The following is a 21,072-nucleotide window of genomic DNA, read 5'->3' on the forward strand; positions in this document are numbered from 1 at the left end:
TAGGAGTCAGACAGAAGTTTTCTGCTTGTATCACCAAAACCATTTGGTTGAGCAAAATTCTGATCAGACATTAGTTAAAAGTGTGCAGTATGTTCAGAGCTATCTGTGGTAAAATTTCTTGATAATCTTTTAAGCTGTGTTGGAGCTATTGTTTTGCACATCTTTCTGCTATTTCAGAAACTACTGGACAGAATTCAATGAAAATTGATACGATTATTCCTTAGGTATGAGCATATGGCATTTTTATCCAAGAAAAAAATGGCTGCTTTTACAAAAATAGAATGTTGCTTATCAAGCCAGGTGAGCGATTCAGGCCATTTAGAACCTCTAGTTAATTTAGATTTTTTAATTTTGGACCAAAGTAAAATTTGATTTTTTTTTTTTGCAGTATCAGGGAAAAAGCTTAGGTACTGTAGAAGTTTCCATAATACAAGTTCAGGTTATTACAATTAAAACACAATAGGATTTCCCATTTTTTTCTGAATTTACAGTACCTTCTATTCAAGGAAATGGAAGAAAATGAAATCATAGATGTATATAACTTGGGATAATTATAACCCTCATATGGTGCTCTGTCCATCTATTTGTTAGTTTATCCAAACTTAACCTTTGAAACATTTCATGTGTGAGATTCTCCCTCATTGACACTGTCTCGTATGGCTGATTTCTAAGTTAAAGCAAATGTTTTATGTAAAAAAATTGATAAGTATTTTTCACAGAAAATGTAGTAATGTTAACCAAAAACCTTCCACAAATCTTACATAGTCTTATGAGATATGAATTTCTGAATATATGTGTCATATGCTAAATATGGAATTTTGCAAAAGAATACCAGTTGCTAAAGTGGTTTGAGAAAATAGAAGACTTCACAGCATGGCATAGGATAGTCATTTATTAAAGATAATACATTTGTATTATTAAATACAATTAAACATCATAAAAAATTAAATTCTCCATGTGTTTAGTCTTCTAATTAAGAAGTATATCACAGAAACTCCATTTTATCATTGTTTTACCACGGGCTAGCTGTTTATGTCACATTGTTTTATCCCAAGTGAAAGGGAAAAGGAGTTTCTGTGATTTACTTCATTTCTAATAGGACTAGATTCTTCATATTTTTTAATAAACACAGCCCATGATTTGCACGAAATGTTGGTCATGTGTATATCACTTTCTTACCTTGGCTGTGGTCATTGAAGCACATCATATTAGAATCCTGTAATATACTTAGATGAGTAAGCAAGTGTTTAGTCAACAAAGTTGTAAATCATGACATTTACAGATGGGGTCCTATTTTTCCTTCAAAATAATAGTAAAATATAAGAACATTATTTACTAGTTCTTAAACTTATTCTCTTCATTGAGAGAAAACAATGCAATATTAACACAAATTTTCTGACAATCCTCAAATTGATTTGCTGTTACATGAACACATAAGTTCAGTGGCGGATCCAGAGTTTTAGGTAAAGGGGGGCCCCAAATAAAATTTCTTGACAAGATCACTGATGAGGATCACGAAGTGATCTAATTTGCTAGGAGGGTTGGAAAATTTTGAAATATTAAACCTCAAATTCTGCATTCTGAGGGTATCATGAACAATTTTAAAAAAATGCAATTTTCTAAGGGGGGGTGGGGCCCCCCTTCGATCCGCCACTAAAGTTACTAAACAAATGATTCAGTTAGTTTTTTTGTATATACTTGTACTACAAAATTATACTTTAAAGAGTAAAATACTGTATATATTTCAGAATGATTGGAAAAAATTGGACTTTTATTACTGATGACCTGTAAGTTAAAATTAAAAACAAATTTTCAGCTCATGTTACTATGCGCTGTAAAACCAGTCTTACAATTCTTAGTCAATCAGTAAAAATAATAATACAAGTTTTAATTGTTAGTTTTATAACCAAGGACTATGGAAGCCTTGTTATACAGAATGGTAGGTTATTTTGGCAGGTGTAAAATGAAGCAGTTTGAGGCAAAATGGTATATGAAATATTTTGGCGTTTCTAATTTTGTCAAATGCTAAGTGGTGCATAAGTTCTTAAAAGTCATAAGTAAATATTTTACAGAATTTATTATTATTGTTTTTTTGCCTGACTGCTTAATTTTGCCAAAATTAGCACCTCACAAATTAGTCTTTGGTATTGCATGTAAGTAAAACAAACATGATTGACTACATTTCTCTGAGTTGCCAAATACCATCAAACTCCAGATCCCTTTAGCTTTTGGAATCTCCCACAAAAAATGTATAGAAAAAGGCAATTATAAAGCAGGTAAGATAATGTTTAACATTTGGAAACATGATGTCAAACAAAAATAAAAAAATCAAAGTAATTTGTCTTAGTTATATAACGATGAGTGCATGGGAGAAGAGCCCGTTGGGACGATCTATTACTTTTGACACGAATAGCACACGTTTCTTTCCCCTGTCTAGAATGGTCCCATAGAGCAAACGGTGACAAAATGAATATTTTCACTAAAATGAGGTATTATATACTATTTGTTCACTTGTGTCAATGTTTCCATGATTAAATGAGATTGAGAGGTGAGTCCCATTGAGATAAACAGATTATACAGTGCTTCAACAGTTAAGATCTACCATTAATCATATATGCTAGGCTGAATAATTATGCCACTTGGGACGGGAGGCTGGCTTTATTTTGCTTGATCTCCTTCCTGTAGCTTAAATGAAAAAGTCAGTTAAAAACGATACAAGTTGTTTCGGTCATACTACCACCTCAGCCATAGTCGCTTCTGCCATAGTTATCTTGGCCACAGTATATTTCATCCACAAATTTTAAAATATTGTCCTCTGCTTTAATTGTTACACCAATTTGTATAAAACACTCATTTGAGTAAAATAAAATGGGCATAAAATAAGAATTTATTAAATAAATGGATTAATCATAAAAAGAAAAGTGCTGTTTGTGTGTTTTTTTGTTTTTGTTTTTGTTTTTTTTTGTATTTATTGTATTCACTTTACATGCATGATGATTAAAACACTTGAACATTTGAATGTTCTTATTTAAATTATAGTATATTAATCCTGCCCTTTGATCACTAAAACATTGGTTATGCTATAGCATAGACCTGTAATTAAATATTATACAGTTTATTAAATGTACCGAAAACCGTATATCTGAAATCAGTTTCGCCTAATTTCAGCCCCAGTCTACAGTAAAAATCCTTGAAATCATAACAAAAAAACTTTTAAAATTAACATTCAGCGTCCTCTTAAATTATGTGCAAGAGGTATATTACTTTACTCCGCATATCATTCTTTACAAAGATTTACCGTTTGTATATCAACGATTGCATAAAACAAAGGACACTTTATAACTGTAATTAAACTACTTTACCACCCAAAACAAGATGACAATCATAAATGTATTACATAATGAAACCAGTGTTAATTAACCAATGACATATTAATTGAATACATATTGAAAACCATGGCCGAAAAGTACTGTGGCCGAAACGTTCTATGGCCAAGATGACTAGAAAGCGTTAAAAATGCCTCAGCGAGAGTCATGTTTATCAGGACTACAACATGCCTATCAGTGGTGAGTAGGTTGGGGAAAGGCTTGGCTATATGGTCTAAATCTTATCAATATATGCTGTAATTGTAAGGTAAACAGGAAAAAAGGTCATAGTTTTGGTATAAAATAATCCCAGGAAAGAAGGTCACAAGAAAAAAGTCACAATATTTAAAACAAAGAATATCAGATCAATATTTACAAGAACAAAATTTATATATCAATAATTCTTCAAAATTCTTTTTTTATAGAAAACTTTATAGGTCTGGAACTAGACCAAATTATATAGATGATTTGTCTAAACTGACTGAGAGATCCATGACATCCAAAATAAGAATTAGCTCTCATCAGGTTATGATTGAGAGAGGAAGACACCTCAATATTCCAAATGACAATAGAATATGCCCCGTATGCCATATTAACATTGAAGACAAACATTTCTTTTTTGAGTGTGATCTATACAACACACTAAGAGATGAACTAAAACTGAAAATTTCTTCTTTATATAAAAACTTCGACGTCATCATGAACTCGTGGATCGTTATGGTGTATCCATCTGCACCATGAAAACTGATTTATTCAATGGGTCATAGTTTCCCTTTCCTCATTTGTTTACCCTGGACTTGACTTTTTATGAACAACTTGGCGGGTGTTTCTAGAAAAACAGAGGACGCTTACCCTACTGGTGCTCCTGGTCCATGCTCCCAGTTTTTAGTGGAGTCCGAGTTGCTCATTTGTTTTTGTTACTTTGTATGTATGATTTTAGTTACTTTATGTTCTTTGTTGTGTATGTCTGTTTTCCATGTCTGGTCTTTGTCCCTGGATTACATTCTTTTGATTACCGCTATAATCTTGGTTCCCTTGATTACTCTTTGATACGTTTAATGTTATAAAAAAACTAAGTAACAGTAAAACAGTAAAAATCCTAAATTACTGAGGTTGTCTTCCAATTTCCTATCTGATTGCATGGAAAAAAAAAAGTCTTATCATTTGATATATAAATTGTATTTCCATAACCCTTTATAACTTCAATTCAGTAAGCTACATTTGTAACTACTATACATTATATATAACACATGTTCAATATGTTCAATTCATGTAATTTTAAGATTGGCCAAAATAGAGCTAATAAAATATTTGTATTTGTATTTTTGTATTTACTAGGAATAAAGTCACAGGAAAAATATTTAACATGTTACAGTGCTTGAAATTAACATTTTCATAAAAACCTACCACCTGGAAGGTATGGTTTCATGCACACGTCAAGTGTAGCCTTATTTTCTCATAATTATTTTCATTGCAGTGAGTATTGACAATTTTTTTGTTGTAAAACAAATTTCGCGATGCAGATCAGACCCTGGATATTGTGACCTGGTGGTTGTGGCCTCCCCTTTATTAAATACATGTAATGTGTAATGGCTTCCTTGCCAATTGAAAACAAAAACTGTTTATTTTGAAACTGTTTTTATTTGATTACTCTTTATCAACTTTTCAGACATCATTTTGCAAATATCATGTAAAATTATAATTTCAGTATTAAATATATAAAATAAATGATAAATAAAACTTAAAATCATTTACAGATGATATTTCCATAAAAAATCCATATATGTATAAACAGTGACCTTATTTCCTGTGACTTTTTTTCTGTTATTTTTTTCCTGCATTAATTGTAAATAGCCTTCGCATAAGGGTTGTTAGCTTACTTACTTACTGCCCTTTACACCACTGGCATGTAGGGCAGCAACGAAGTTCCTCCACTCTTGTCTATCATTGGCAAGTTTCTGTAATGTGCCCCAAGTCTTCTTATGTTCTTTGACTTCTGCTTCAATGGTGATCTTTGGGTGTCCTCTCCTGCGTTTTCCCTCAGGTGTCCAGAATAGGGCTGTTTTTGTGTTGTCTTTTGGGTCTTTTCGCAGGACATGTCCTAACCACTTCCATCTTCGTTTCATAATGATGGTGGTCATGTCTTCTTGTTGGCATCTATTAAGGAGGTCCTGATTACTGATCTTAAGAGGCCAAAATATTCTTAGGATCCTCCTCAGACTCCTGGTGTGAAAGGTTGAGAGTTTGTGTTGGTCTAACTCTGTTATCCTCCAGCACTCTGACCCATAAAGCAGGATAGGCAAGACACAACTGTTATACAATTTTAGTTTGGTGCGGATAGTGTACTGTCCTGATCTCCAGACAGGTTGCAAGCTATTAAATGCTCTTCTTGCTTTTGAGAGTCGAAGGTGGATGTCGCTCTCCGCACCTCCATCAGTTGTAACTATACTACCGAGGTATGTGAATTTGTTGGTAAAAGGTAGACATTGTTCGTGCAGTTTGATAGGTGTTGGTGTGTTTACATTCAACATCATAGCCTCGGTTTTCTTTTTGTTGATGTTTAGCCCAATTTGTCCTGCAAAATTCTGAAGTTTCTTGGTCTTTTCTTGTGTGTGTTGGTGGGTGTGAGAAAGCAAAGCTATGTCATTGGCAAAGTCTAGATCTTCCAAGATGGAGAAGGTATTCCATCTGATGCCTCTTGGAGTATCTTTCGTTGTTTGTTGCATCACCCAATCAATGGCTATGATGAAAAGTGTTGATGACATAACACAGCCTTGACGGACTCCAGTTTTTACATTGAAATACATGTCGCTGTTGTTTCCGACTCTGCATCTGAAGTTCGTGTAGAAACTTTTGATGACGTCTATAAGTTGTTGTGGTGTTCCGTATGATCTAATTATTTTCCATAAACTTTCTCTATGTATGCTATCAAAAGCTTTTTCAAAATCTATAAAGTTAATATAGAGTTGTCTCTGCCATTCAGTGCTCTGCTCAATAATATTGCGTAGCGTGAAAATTTGGTCGATGCAGCCTCTACCTGGCCTAAATCCAGCTTGTTCTTTTCTCAATAGTTCATCTACAGATCTTGCAATTCTTTTGATGACAACTTTTGCTAGTATCTTACTTGGGATAGAAATCAAAGTAATACCTTGCCAGTTATTACAATCATTTAATGACCCTTTCTTTGGTAATTTTATGATGGTTCCTTTGTTCCACTCATCTGGTACTTTGGTCTTATTCCAGATATCTTGGAAGATGGGATGGAGAATTTTTGCGGATAGGTATGGATCGTTTTTAAAGAGTTCTGCATTGAGATTATCACTATCTGGTGCTTTGCCACTTTTCAGACTTTTGATTGCTGTTATGATTTCAGATATTTCTGGTGGTTCTATATCTATGTCAAGCTCTACTTCTGCATCTTTAATTTCCGGTTCTTGAGAAGGTGGTGGCCTGTTAAGTAACTCTTCAAAATGTTCTGTCCACCTTTTTTCTTGAGCGCTTTCTGAGGTTAATATGTTACCCTGTTTGTCTTTGACAGGTAAATTTGGAGATGATCTATTTTTCCCACATATAGTTCTTGTAATTTTGTATAATTTACTCTGTTCTCCTTTCTGTGCTGCTTCTTCTGCATTATTTGCTAGCTCTTCCATAAAATTCCGTTTGTCTGTTCGAACTAGTTTCTTAACTTCTTTTTGTATTGAGCTGTATTCTTGTTGGAGTCTTTCTTTTAGCCGAGGTGATTTGGTCTTATCTCTTTTGGCTTTAATCTCTCTTCTATTATTTATTGTTTTCCAAGTTTCAGGTGTTATCCAGTCCTTATGTTTTTGCTTTTGTCGCAAACCTAAACACTCGTTTGTTTTTGTATATATGTTGGTTATTTTGTTTCATTTTTCATCAATATCATCCATAAAATCTTCCAAGATATTTAACGTTTCATAGCGATTCTTGAGTGTTATTGAAAAGTCATTTTTTACCTTCAAGATGTTAAGTTTTTCTGTATCATAACGAGTGGTTGTAACTTTCTTTCCAGCTGCGCTGAGCTTGAGTCTGATATTTGCTGTAACAAGTTGATGGTCACTTTCTACATCAGCTCCTCTTTTGACTCTTACATCTAGCAAAGATCGTCTCCACATTCCATTTATCATGATGTGGTCAATTTGATTTCTGTCTCTTAAGTTTGGTGAATACCACGTTAACTTGTGGATATCCATATGAGGGAATAGTATGCCTCCAATGACATAGTTGTTGATGTTGCAGAAGTCAGTTAATCTTTCACTTTTCACTTAATTTTCATTCATACTACCACATCCATGTGTACCCATAGTTCTTTCAAAGTTCAAGTTGTTATTGCCTACTTTTGCATTCAGGTCACCCATGATTATTTTGATGTCATGATGTGGGGTTTGATCTAACTCTTGTTGAAGTTGCTCATAGAATGCATCTTTGTCTTCATCGCTGGCATCATTTATTGGAGCATAGCACTGAAGTAGCGTCATATTAACTTGTTTACCCCTCAGTCTAGCCATGATCAATCTGTTGCTGACTGGTTTCCATTCCATCGGGGTTCTGTCTACTCCTTTCTTTAGAATGATGGCTACTCCCTCCTGATGTTTCCCATCTTCTCTTCCTGAGTATAGTACTGTTTCGCCTAATGTTTTTATCTTTCCAGATCCTGTCCATCTACTTTCACTGACACCTAAAATTTGTAGTTTGTACCGTTGCATCTCAGCTGTTATCTGTGCGAGCTTGCCTGTTGCATACATCGTTCTCACGTTCCAACATCCGATGTTTGTATTGGTTTTTACCATGTTGAGGGCCTCCCTAGTCATGTTGGTATGCTCCTCTTGGCTTTTTCTACGTACAGTCATTAAAGCTCCACTGTTGGTGCGGTGAGGGCTCTCTTCCACAGTTGTAGATTTTTTCTTCGTTGCTGTTTCCGTAACATCTTTTTTTACAAGTTAGGGTTGTTAGCCCTAAGCTCAACCCCCATAACTTGGAGGACCAGTAGATTTTCTGTAGGGGGATCCTTCCCTTAGATGGATGCATCACCATGCTAACGAGTACCATCTTTACGGATTTTCTGTCTGGGTTTTCTCCCATAGTCTTTGACTGTTCAAAGCCTTCTACAAGGCAGTAGTGTGATGCTATTTAACCCATAGCTGGATCAAGGTTGATGAGTGCTAGGGCGTATCCACATGCCGATGGGCCTACACACTGCATCTCTAGGGTCCTTGATACTCCGAGATGCACTGTAGAGGTCTTAGACTGGTAGAGGCTTTGTACCGACAAGAAAGACTTACGCACTCGGCTTTCTTTTTCACCTACAAGTAGGTTAGTCAGCGGCAGTAGTAGAGTCTTCGACTCCCCCTGCACTAGGTGCATATCCAATCCCTGTGATAATAATCACTAGCACACTAGGGTTGTTAGCATGACATATCAAAAGGAGTTTTATATAGTTTGTTACAGGTATTACCTGAAACGCCACAGAAGTTTATAATTATTATACCCAATTCAGGAACTGTTTGGTCTGTTCCTCAGAAAAAGTGGGGTGATGGGATATTGCCATTTTTTGTAAATTTTACACACTGCACTGCCTTCTGGATCTGCCACTGAGTACCATTACTAAATTTGTGTGTGTTTTTTTTTTTCAATTATATGTATCGGTAAAGGAAGTGAGCTCTTCACTTACCAAAAGATTTGGAATGGAGTACTAAAAAAACTTGCAACACTGTGAGTCACTTGGTGGATGAAGTGTAGTAAGGTTTATCACTAATAACCTGAAAAACCCAAAACTCCTGATACCTATCTTACTTTTGTTGCATATCTTTTCTTACTTAGATTTGGAACACAGTTGAAGACTGTTTGCACAAAATGTCAAAGTTGTCATCCTTGGACATCAACAGCACAATTGCATTCAGGACAAAGGACTAAGTCCAGGTCTAGGTTACGAGGGCCACTTATTTTAGGAACAGTCACAGTTGGAGGAACTTCATATTACATCTTCAGAAAGTTTCAACCAGAAGAAGATCGCTCAATCAATGTAAAGAATGGTGTGGTATGTTTTCTTTTCATTTCTTTCCTTGTAAGGAGTGGGGACATATAGTTCATGTAATCTTTTTGTTTGTTTGTAAATTCTGTCCATCCAATTGTTCATTTTTTAGTAAAAATATTTTGGGATAAATTAGTCTCATTATAAAAAAAATAATGGAAAGAGCAAATTGTTCCTGTTGTTGGAACCCATGGACACTTACATCTTCACTACTAGTAGTGACAGTGGAACCATTGTTGGGTTTCAGACCATGAGTTTTTCAACCAATGTACCTTACTCTTACTGCAGGGAGACCATGCTTTTGAAAATATTAACTTGTTTACAACCTAGAATACAAATATGAAAACTGTATTTTGATTTGGACATTGGATGTTCAAACCTTTTGACTGATTTCTTTGTCCTACAAATACAGACATGAGCATTACTGAATTAAAATTATTTGGCCCAATTACAATACAAAAGTTTAATCCAAGAATGATTTGCCTGTCACATCCGTCAGCCTGGAATATTTCCAAAAGACTGTTAAGAGTCACATTTATCTACACATGACAACTATGATGTAATTCTGCTTTATATTATAGAGTTTGTCTTATCTTACATAAGAGTACAAACTTTGATTTTGAACTTGACAATGACACCTGCTCTTATGAAGTACTTTTCAAATTTAACACTACTTTAATGACCCTTAGTAACAACAAAGTTCTAAAAGTTTGTGAACTGTACAGTGTTAGTCCATTTAACTGTCTTTGAGTCTTATATTGATGTTCCCTTGTTACCTGAATCATGTATGTCTTTGTCAGTGTCTATGTTGCTGTCCATTGAGAGTTTGGTGATTGGTTCATTGATAGCATTGTGTTGTATTGGATGGTATTTAGGTTTCAGTGTTTCTAAATAAGAATGATATCTATGTGCAGCCAGTTTCTAACCCTTTGCTGTATTGTTCTTCAGTTTAATTGAACTTGATATAAGCAAACAAACATATTGGATTTGATAAGCAGGAGTTTTACAAGTTATTAAGTCCCTTAGTAAACTATAAATAGGACCTTATTTGTTGGGACCAATTCTGTTTGTAACATTTGAAACAAATCAATTCTAATTTTGAACCAAGATTTTCAATGCTCCTGTGTCCAACAAATATTTCACCTTATGTCACCTTGTCAGACCTGGTCAAGATTTTGACTTTCAGGGTCAAAATGAGTGGTGACCTTTAATTTTGGGGCATGATATCTGTATATTTAAATTCATACTTCAGAAAAGTTTTATAACAATGATAAGGAATTGTTCCAGTTACAGGAGTCATGTTTATACAGACTACTTATTTTTACAGGTGAAAAATTTAAAGCAGTAATAGGGAAAGTAGTAGCTGTAGCTAATGTACTAACAATTGGAAATATGTTGACATAATAATAAAAACCTAAGGGAGCAATCATTTAATTTTTTAGAGGGGGTAAGATCAAATTTGAAATAGAAAGGCAGGATGATGTTGTATGGATAAAAAAAATAAAACTTAAAAAAAATTCCAGGACACAAAATTTGATCCTACCCCCCCACCACCAACTCGCTAGAAATGGTTGCTCTATGATGGGCAATGGACAAATAATGGACAACACAACAGAACTTTTAAGTACACTAAGAGAAATAAACAGCACAATTAGGGATTAACCTTGGAAGTTTTACAGTTTACATTGATCCAGTTATTGTAAGGCCAAGTCCTGTGCTTCTTTTCTAACTTCAAATCTCTAAGACATGATAATAAAAACTGCCAAAATTATAACCCCAATTGATCTTTATCAATAATCAATCAATAAATCCGACCTATTTTTCATATTGCCCTTTTGAAAATTTGCTTTGTATTTAAAAATAAAGTAAAGAAATATACTAATATTGCTAATTTGATAAATTTTATTTTTTAACTAAGGGTTATGAAATTATACATATATATTTATTTTATTTTTTTTTCAAGTTTTCCTCCTAAATATGAATTTATTGTTAAAACACTGTATTCAAAGAAAGGGGAGACTGTATAACTTTTCCAATGAACGTCTATTACATGTACAATAGAAATTTGGGTACTATTAATCATAAGATTTGTACATGTTGTCTAAGTAAATACAGTGATTTTGATTTCAGATCATAACTTTTACATAATTCTTATTTGGAGTAGTATTTATATAATAACAATGAATTATGAATAAATAAACAGAATTAATTTTCTCAATAGATATTTAACTCCATGATATAGTTCCACTCAATGCAACATGTTGATAGAATACTAAATACTCTATCTGAATCACACCACTGGTAACATGGGCTGACAACATATATTGACCTTTAAACTCAGGTGAACTTTCAACTTAAAATCAATATTGTATTCTGTCTGTCTATATAAGCCTTAAGATATGGTTTTAGTACTTTCTTATCATGCCTGAGTTGCATGGATCATGTAGCAAAATTTTCTTTAAATGAGTTTAAAGTTTTGATTTAGGCTTAAAGTGAGAACAATTTTGAGTGCATGATGAAATATTTTCTAAATTCTGCATGCATGGATATTGATTAGATATTAGAAGGATTTAAGACTGACTCATGTTACTTGAGACAAGTGATAAATTGGTGGTTATCAGAGAACTTTTGTACTTTCCCTAGAAGTACTAGTATCTGTATCTAAACTTTATCAGATATTCTGTGTCAATTTTTAAGTGCTATCATTAACAAACAATTTAAAAATGTCAACAATGTCACCAACATCAAAATCAGCTGATCAGAGTGTTGCGGACTTTAGTCAGTATAATGTAACATTGTACAGTACTATACTGCTTGTGTTGTTAATTTCTGGACGTCAAGCAATGACTAAAAAACTGTTGAAAAAATTGTATCAATTCTCTAGAAGACAGTTATGGTATGCTCTGTCCAAACTGGATCCTCGTCAGATTAAATTCTTTGGATTGCGATGGGGTATTCCATCGAAAGAGCTAAAAGAACTCATGTTGTATCACGATTATGTTAAGAAACACAAGAGAAGGAAAGGATTTAGACATAAACACAATCTTAACAAAACGGTAAGATACACCTGTTTGCTATGATTGCTTTTAATAGAATGATAAAAGAATTGAAAGAACAGGGGGAAGGGTTGTTAGTATTTTTTGGGGTCTGTCTGTCTGCCATCCACGTTCCCAGTGCCCTATAAGAGCACCTCCTCCTATGGAGTTATACATAAAAATATATTATTATTGCCAGAAGCTTCAGAAGAGGAGATAAGTTTAGGGTTTATATGTTTATAGTCCTAGTGACACAGTGAAACCCATTGAAACCAAACCCATTATGATTTTTGACTGTAGAATTTATTTGGTTTAGACATGTTTTCCGTATACTAAGGTTCAAAATACATTTAAATACCAGTCCACATAAAGTTCAGGCACTGTCAATGGTAAAGTGATTCATGGTGAAGAAACCCCCCCTAAACAAACAATGCTTTTTCGGTCTACATGTGCTATACTTTCACAGGATGATAATCATTTCTGCATTTAGAGCTGCACTTTTAAGAAAATCATACATACATCTCCTACTATAATCAATTAAAGGAAACCAAATGAAGAACAATAACTATTGCAAAGTGCCAATTTCATGTACAATCTATGTATTTTTTATCTTAAAAGCACAACAACCATATGAAAAACTAAGACTGGTTATGTGATCAGTATCTGTTTCTGAACAAGAAATTAAACTGAATTTGATGGGTTTTTGACATGCATAAATCATCTTCTGTCTGATTGTGAGAAAAACTGCTACTTTAAAAATTGACACAGAGGGATAAAGAAAAGTGTCTAGTGTAGACATTTTCTCTGTTTTTAAAAGGGTTTGGTCTGGACATGCCTTCTGTTTTTCAGGGTATGGTTAAGACATCTTTTCTGTTTTTTTCAGGGTTTGGTCTAGATAGGTTTTCTGTTTTGTCAGGGTTTGGTCTTGACAGGTTTTCTGTGTTTTTCCAGGGTTTGGTCTAGACATATTTTCTGTTTTTTCCAGGGTTTGGTCTAGACATGTTTTCTGTTCTTTCCAGGGTTTGGTCTGGACATGCCTTCTGTATTTTCAGAGTTTGGTTTAGACATCTTTTCTGTTTTTTTCAGGGTTTGGTCTAGACAGGTTTTCTGTTTTTTTTCAGGGTTTGGATTAAGCAGGTTTTCTGTTTTTCCAGGTTTGGTCTAGATAGGTTTTCTGTTTTTTTTCAGGGTAGACTTCATTCTTTTGTGAGTCAAAAATTTATGTCTTAAACTTTAATTGATGAATAAAATTAATTATCATAATATGGGGAATGGTTGCTAGTCTTTAAATTTTTTATCTAAAAGTGTTAAAAAATGGTTGTATTTAATTATTCTGATTCTAGTCAATTTAACTGCATGAAAATGGATATTTCATGTATAACATCTGAAAATACCTGAACGTGTTGTTTTCTAATCATGTTTTGTATGAAATGAGTGTTTACATGAGACAAAAGGATATTTTACATATCAGTTGTCTGTGTCAATTTGTTCTTCTGGGTAAAATTCGGATTTGTAATTTGAAACATGTGGGGATAGTTGAAACAATCACCTTATAGACAACAATTCTGTACATTATGAGCATTTCCCTTAAAAAAAATTTTTTTTTACCTTCCATGCTTACCCTACTTGTGCACCTGGTCCATGCTTCCAGTTTTTACTTCTCTTTCTTTTTATGTGTTCTTTTGGTTATTTCATGTTCCTTGTTGTGTGTGTCTGTTCTTCCTGTCTATATTGTATCTTTGGAACATATTCTTTGCTCAAATCTTGGTTCCCTTAGTAACTTTTTAGAAGTTGCCATACCAGTAGATTGGCTTCATAAAAATATAGAATGTGCACTCTTCCATTAAAATATTCTGTACTGAGAATCTACAGTGTAAAATAATATTTTGATCACCATTTCTGAAAAAAAAACTTCATATTAGTGAGCCTGAAATAGGGTTTAATGACTCTATCCCTCTCTCAAGTATATCTGGATGTTATTGATGAAGACTGTTCATTTCACAGGGTATAATGGGTATAATAGATAAGTGACTTTCATGTACAAATGTACTAATTAGAAGTATTTATAATTTGCTGAATGATTGTTATTATGTTTTTATAGGTGACTTTGTATAGAAAAATGCCTCTCAAAATGATGTCCAGAGCATGGGGAAAATTTAATGATTTAGAACTACCTATGATGTTGAGGAAACCTCTCCTAGGATTATATGTCTGGATGTTTGACTGCAATCTCTCTGAGGCGGAAGATCCAGATTTAAACAACTATAAAAATCTTGGAGAATTTTTCAGGAGAACACTAAAACCTGGAGTTAGAACTGTAGACACAGCTCATGATCTGGTAATTATATCATTACTTTTTAAAGTTATTGAAGCAAGATGTAGCCATTCCTTCAGTATACCGAGGAGGTACCCTAGCGAGGTGTAGCCATTCCTTCAGTAAACCGAGGAGGTACCCCAGCAAGGTGTAGTCATTCCTTCAGTAAATCGAGGAGGTACCCTAAAATATGTGGGAATTAATTAATTTTGTGGGATAATTATTTTCAACTTTTATTGTGGCAATTTAATTTTACTACTTACATTCTCTCAATCATGTACATGTATTCCATAATATAGGGACTTATTTCATTTCATTAATTCTTGCATTTTTTTTTATTGTTTGCAGAATTATAAAAATTAATTGCTAGCTAAAGTAAGTCCATTTAAATAGTTCATTCACTGAAATTTTTTTTCACATTGTACAACTTTGTACCTTCAAACTTGTTTTACTGAAATGATGAGATTTTATCTTTTGCTGAAGCATATTTTACTGGAACTTACCTATTGTCATCATTTCAGACAAACTTTACTTTGCTAATGCAGTACATACTGGGTTAATTTGTTTTATAATTTATTTAAAGGATACTCTTAAATATATAATAATAAATGATAATCACTACCTTATTTCAGACGAGCCCAGCTGACGGAAGAATCCTCCACTATGGTATATGTGAAAATGGGATCTTAGAACAAGTCAAGGGAGTAAATTATTCATTGAAGGGGTTCCTTGGTCCCCAGACATGGCGAGGGGATTTAGATGATGTGAACAATCTTTCTGATGAGGAATATTATCAAAAACTGAAGTTAAAACCTGGTCATGAACTTTATCATTGTGTGATCTATTTAGCTCCTGGAGATTACCATCGATTCCATTCTGCATCGGATTGGAAAGTATTGTATAGGAGACATTTCCCTGGTAAGTTAGAAGAATATGATACCAAGAGACTTTTCTGCCTTACTTCAGGATCTGCTCAAACAGTTCCCAAAGTAATTTGGAAAAAAAGATTGCTGCTTTCCCAAAATTGACAATTTGACCCATTGATAAGTTTTATATCTTTGCCTCAAAAAATTTTTAAAATATTTCATAAGGACCAGTCTTTTATTATTTCTATAAAAATTCTTTGTGCGAACAATTTCAATCTTTGGCTTACTTTAAGCATGCTTGCTAACGATGATTAATTAGTTGCATGTATGCTGTAATGAGAGGTAAATATTTTAAATCTTAATTCTGATTGTAGAATACTGGTAGAAAATATTGAATTTGCCTTGACATGAGGCTTTAGACATTCTTTGCTATGAAAGAGTCACACCATTCTTTTGAATTGAGGTCACCATAGTAGTAGACCTGTAATAAAATACAGGTCTATGTCACATTTAATTAATGTATTTAAATATGCACATAGGAAAAGAAACTAAAATGAGTATCTCATCCCTAGGTTATCCTGAAGTAGATTTGAACTGATAAATTGGGCTACTTGACCATCAGAGGAAAATTATCTACTGACATTTCCCTGAATACTTCCTAAAAAAAAACAAATCAAAAGGTCATAGAAAAACACATGTACTTCTAAAAACCAATTTTCTTGAAGACAGAAATTATTTATTATAAACTTATCTGTAAAGATTTGTCAAAACTTATAAAACAAAATTTGGGCTTATACTTTTTCATTTTCATTTTTTGGTATGAAGTAGTTGTGCATTCTTTTATTTTGACCAAATTATGATAATTAAGATGGATGAAGTTAGTATTCTCAGACTGGCATCAAACAAATCCTTGTGTATGATAATTTTCAATCAATCTTGCTATTGTAGGAGACTTGTTAAGTGTCAGTCCTAGTATTGCTCAATGGATCGAGGGTCTATTTAATTTTAATGAGAGAGTTGTATATGCTGGACAATGGAAACATGGCTTCTTCAGTTATACAGCTGTGGGAGCTACTAATGTTGGCTCCATCAAGATTTACTGTGACCAGGTGAGCAGATAAATAAAAATTCATTTATGACTACTAATTCTAATGTCAGGGTTTTTATCATCCATTACTATCCTTATGGCACATTGTATAATGTACCTCTATCTGTCTGTCCACACTTATACAAGAGCTAAAAACATCTTGATGGATTTTGGTAATGTCTATGTTTGACATCATGGGAGGATGCTTCCTTTCAATTTCTTTTGCCTTCCAATTTTTCATTTAAAAAGCGGAGGAGTCCTGGCATATCATATTGTTTGAATGAAAGGTCAGAATGCATTATTATCAAGTTTGACTAATATTTTAATACTTAAATATTACAATTACCATCAAAGAAGTAATTAGAAATACTGTGAGCAAGCTAACAAAGAGAAACACCTCCTGCTTCAATTGGACTTAGCTGTAAAACACTTTTTGGATTATTTTTTGGCATAATCCAACAGTAATTATATTTCTTCATGCACATCTACCTCTGATACCCAACCTTCTTACAAACTTTCAACGAAATTACCTCGAACGGTTTAGGAGGATTCGTACTTACAAGGTTTCAACATGTAAAACCCTTAATTTGGATTATCTCCCTTAGAAGTCCCTCGACAGTAATTACAGTCCTTCATGCAAATCAACCTCTGATACCAACCTTCCTTTAAACTTACATCCAAATCCCTTGAGCGGTTTAAGAGGAGTTTTGTTTACTGGGTTTTACTATGTAAAACCCTGAATTTTAATTAATTCCCTTTGGAGTCCTCCAACAATAATTATATTCTTTCATGCATATTTACATATGATACTCAACCTTCCTATAAATATTTTATCAACATCCCTGTAGCAGTATAGAAGTAGTGTGGACAGACAGATGGGGTAATTCCTGTATACCCCCCCCCCAAAAAAAAAACAAAACAAAACAAAACAAAACAAAACAAAACAAAACAAAAAACAAAAACTTTGTGGAGGCACGAAAAATGTCTTTGACAACACTATCATGTATTGTAATTGTTTTGTTTTCATCTTGCTGTAATAAATTCACTCTCTGACATTCCAAACTAAAAAGGAGGGTACTGGGTTGCCATGCGAGGTTATATACCAGTAGGTCTTAATGGCTGTAAAAAGGCTTTATCAAGATTTTGTAGAGAAACAGAATCTCACTAAGCAAGCAGTTGGCTATGACAGTTTGAATATCATGAAAGTAAGCTTTGACATTACTAAGCAGAGTCCTAAAATTTAAGTAAAACTCTGCCTTAAAACTAGGCAGAATTAGTGATTCATGCATTTCTTGATCCCAAAATTTGTTTGATTAGAAATCTTTTAGTAGGCTGCATAGAAACTGTTTTCAACAGTAAGAGTGCAAATGAAAGTTTGTCTCTGAATATATTAATACTCAAATTTGGTTGCATAATACTACAGTACGTGAAAATTTCCCACCAGTACTTAAACTTAGGTTTTTAGATTTAACAGTTTAACTGCTATTCAACAGATTGCTGAGTAAGATTGATATTTGGTATATTTACATTTGTGAAATGGCTGCATATATGTTGTATTTAGGCTAATTCAGAAGTTGTTATTGTGTGCATTTTGTAGTTTCAGACTAAAAAATGCTTTTTTACTTTTTTTTAGATTTTGAAGAGTTTAAAATTTGAATGGTCATAGTTTTGATTATTAAGTTTTTGAGTCAGTTGCATTTTCCCCAATAATAAAAAACATTACAATATTTTCTGAAAATATGGTATGTGCAATTTAGCTTAATATTCAAACATGCTTGGCATCAATATGCAGTTGCACGACCTAATCTTTATTTTCATTTTCTTTTAACAGGAATTAATAACCAACTCCAAAGGTCGTAATGTACGTGATTGTTGTCTAATTGGTGGAGAAGATATGGGAATACCAATCCAAAAGGGAGACATGTTCGGAGAGTTCAATCTTGGCTCGACAATCGTTCTCATTTTTGAAGCACCAAGAAACTTCCAGTTTAAGGTTCAAGCTGGACAGAAAGTTTTATATGGACAACCTCTTGGTTTCAATAGGCATGTGGATTTGTTATAATTTACCAATGGTGTAAAGATGGGAACTTTTTTTTAGTACTATTCCACATAAGAAACAGGCAAATGGAGGCCTGTATTCTTTTTAACCAACATTTACACGAATTATGGTTTTTATATACTATAAATCTATTCAAATTTTTTGTCACAAAAGTATTTAAAAGATAACTACTGACTGCTTCCTGTGTTAAAAACATCATAGGTAAAAAAAACTTGTCTTTGTCATGAAGAATTGTTTTAAATCTTTCCAGTTTATATCTTCATCAAGATCAAATTTACTGGTAATTGTTAATGTTATTGATACAAGTAGATTGTTTTGTAAAGATAATGCATTTTATGCTCTTCTTTCCATTGACATTTCCTGAAATTTATGTGGAGTTGTATTGTCAATATTTAAATGGGAAGGATGGAGGGATTATATTAAGTGGGGTTGCAAAGACAGAGAGAGAGGCAGATAAAATGGTGTGATAGATTTGAGAGAAAGTGAGAGGAGTGTGAAAAAAATTTGATGATTGTAAGAGAAAGGGGAAGTGCACGAGTAAAAGAGGGAAAATACACCAGAGGGCAATTATAGAGAAAAAGAGTTGTCATCATAACTTCTCTGCCATTGCATCTCATTTTTTGCCAATTTTAAATTTTGGGTAATATTTGACCAAGGTGCCTTATAATCTGACAGTTCTTTTATAACTGATAGAAAATTTGCTGTAATACCCAGGCTTTAATCATTAGCAAAGAACTAGAACTAGTAGCAGAGAAGTTATTAAAAATTGTTACCAATATGAACATTAATTTAATTTACACAGATTACAAATGCTTGAGAAATTAAATTGTTTCCCAGTGCTAAAGAAACGGAGATTATTAATTTAAACATTATTTTAGTTTAGGAACATTTGAATTGTTGTCTGTTAATATCTGAAAGTATTGCAATGTAAAGCACTAAGGTTATTCAAAGTATCAAAACTTGTGAACCAACTAATCAGAAAGCTTAACTGGTGTAAACTAACCAATTAGAAAGCTTCAAACTAATTTGTTTAGGGTTCAGTTTTAACAACTATTTTGTAATGATTACTACTGTCTATTGAACAGATTTTATATTGTTATTTGTATTAAATTTGTTTTATTTTTGTAAAATTGAATATGAATTATCTTTTGTAAATTATGGAATCTCACAAAATGAGTGCAGCCATCCTCGAATATATCATATACATACAACTTGTGTTCTTTTATTTCATTTATTCTTCCAGGAAGCTTGAACTTCTAATAACCTGACCCCCTCAGTATTTATGGATAGCACGCTTGTCTTGAGTGTGGGAATTAGTGGGTTTGATCCCTAATCACTGATATTCAATGCTTCTCCATCAAGCATACGGTATGTAAGGGATAGAGTGTAGACTAATTGGCTTGGATTCTGAATAATGGGTACGAGTTTGGTGACCTGTATACCTGCTGGCTGTTGCTTCTGGGAGCTAGCACAAAGCAGGGTCTGTTGCAACTGGTCAAACATTCTTGTCCTGAAATATTTGCCATAGGATGTTAAAGTACTATTAATTAATCTAATTACATTAAGCAACTTGTTTAAATCATTTTTTTAAATAGGGAATGTAGTATAACATAAAATTTTGCATATTTTAGTAGTCTGTCCAAAAATGCCAAAATAAATTCTGTGAAATATTTTCTCTGAACTTATGTACACTACTGCCAAAATTTTTCATATGATTTTTGCCTAAAAAACACAGACAAGAATAACACATTTATATGTACTATGTGCTAAAGGCTATGAATACAGCTGGTAAAGAGTTATTTTAATCTAACATGTTCCTCTATGTTTTCTCGATTGAGAGTCCCCAAATGATTGGTTTTGTACTTTTATAATGTGGCCAATATGAGCTGGCTACCAATGAGTAATCTCCTCCGCAGACCAATAACTGTTCCCTGTTTCACTTCGTATCACTCCACTAGCTTATATACTCTGCTATACAGGATGTGAAAACATTCACAAGACATGTGATAAGAATCCACCAAACTGTTTCCAGAGTACTGTACTAATTTGCATAAAGGGATGGGGTTCAGCACAGTGTGTGTGGCAGAGATTTAAAGCTTTGAAATGGGGTGAATATACCTTATGTGCAGAAGATCTGATATGAGCCTTAATTCAATTCTTAACACTTGGATGTTGCTGTTGAGGTTGACACAGTTATATAATTTTCAAATGGGGTAAACTACATATTTTTAATGACAAGCATATTTTATCTTAAATGAACTATGCTCTTTCATCTGCGAGGCAACATATTGTATCAT

The 21,072-nt window shown here is 33.4% G+C and overlaps 1 protein-coding gene across 2 annotated transcripts; it reads left to right on the forward strand.

Annotated features, from left to right (window-relative positions):
• The first annotated feature begins 2,404 nt into the window (after positions 1-2,404).
• LOC148606170 (phosphatidylserine decarboxylase proenzyme, mitochondrial-like) lies at positions 2,405-19,986 on the forward strand. Of its 2 annotated transcripts, XM_088545538.1 has the most exons (6): positions 2,405-2,489; positions 9,204-9,420; positions 14,551-14,787; positions 15,396-15,681; positions 16,578-16,738; positions 18,548-19,986. In XM_088545538.1, exons 1-6 carry the CDS (start codon positions 2,467-2,469, stop codon positions 18,776-18,778), a joined length of 1,155 nt encoding a protein of 384 aa, XP_088401664.1. In that variant the 5' UTR covers positions 2,405-2,466; the 3' UTR covers positions 18,779-19,986. The 2 variants fall into 2 exon arrangements, with proteins under 2 accessions (XP_088401664.1, XP_088401663.1); XM_088545537.1 differs by lacking the exons at positions 2,405-2,489; positions 9,204-9,420 and adding an exon at positions 11,796-12,470.
• Positions 19,987-21,072: the final 1,086 nt, after the last annotated feature.

This window comes from Perna viridis, chromosome 9 (assembly GCF_037379345.1).
Source record: "Perna viridis isolate PV_CMFRI_1.1 ecotype Kerala chromosome 9, ASM3737934v1, whole genome shotgun sequence".
NCBI classification, from domain to species: Eukaryota; Metazoa; Mollusca; class Bivalvia; order Mytilida; family Mytilidae; genus Perna; species Perna viridis.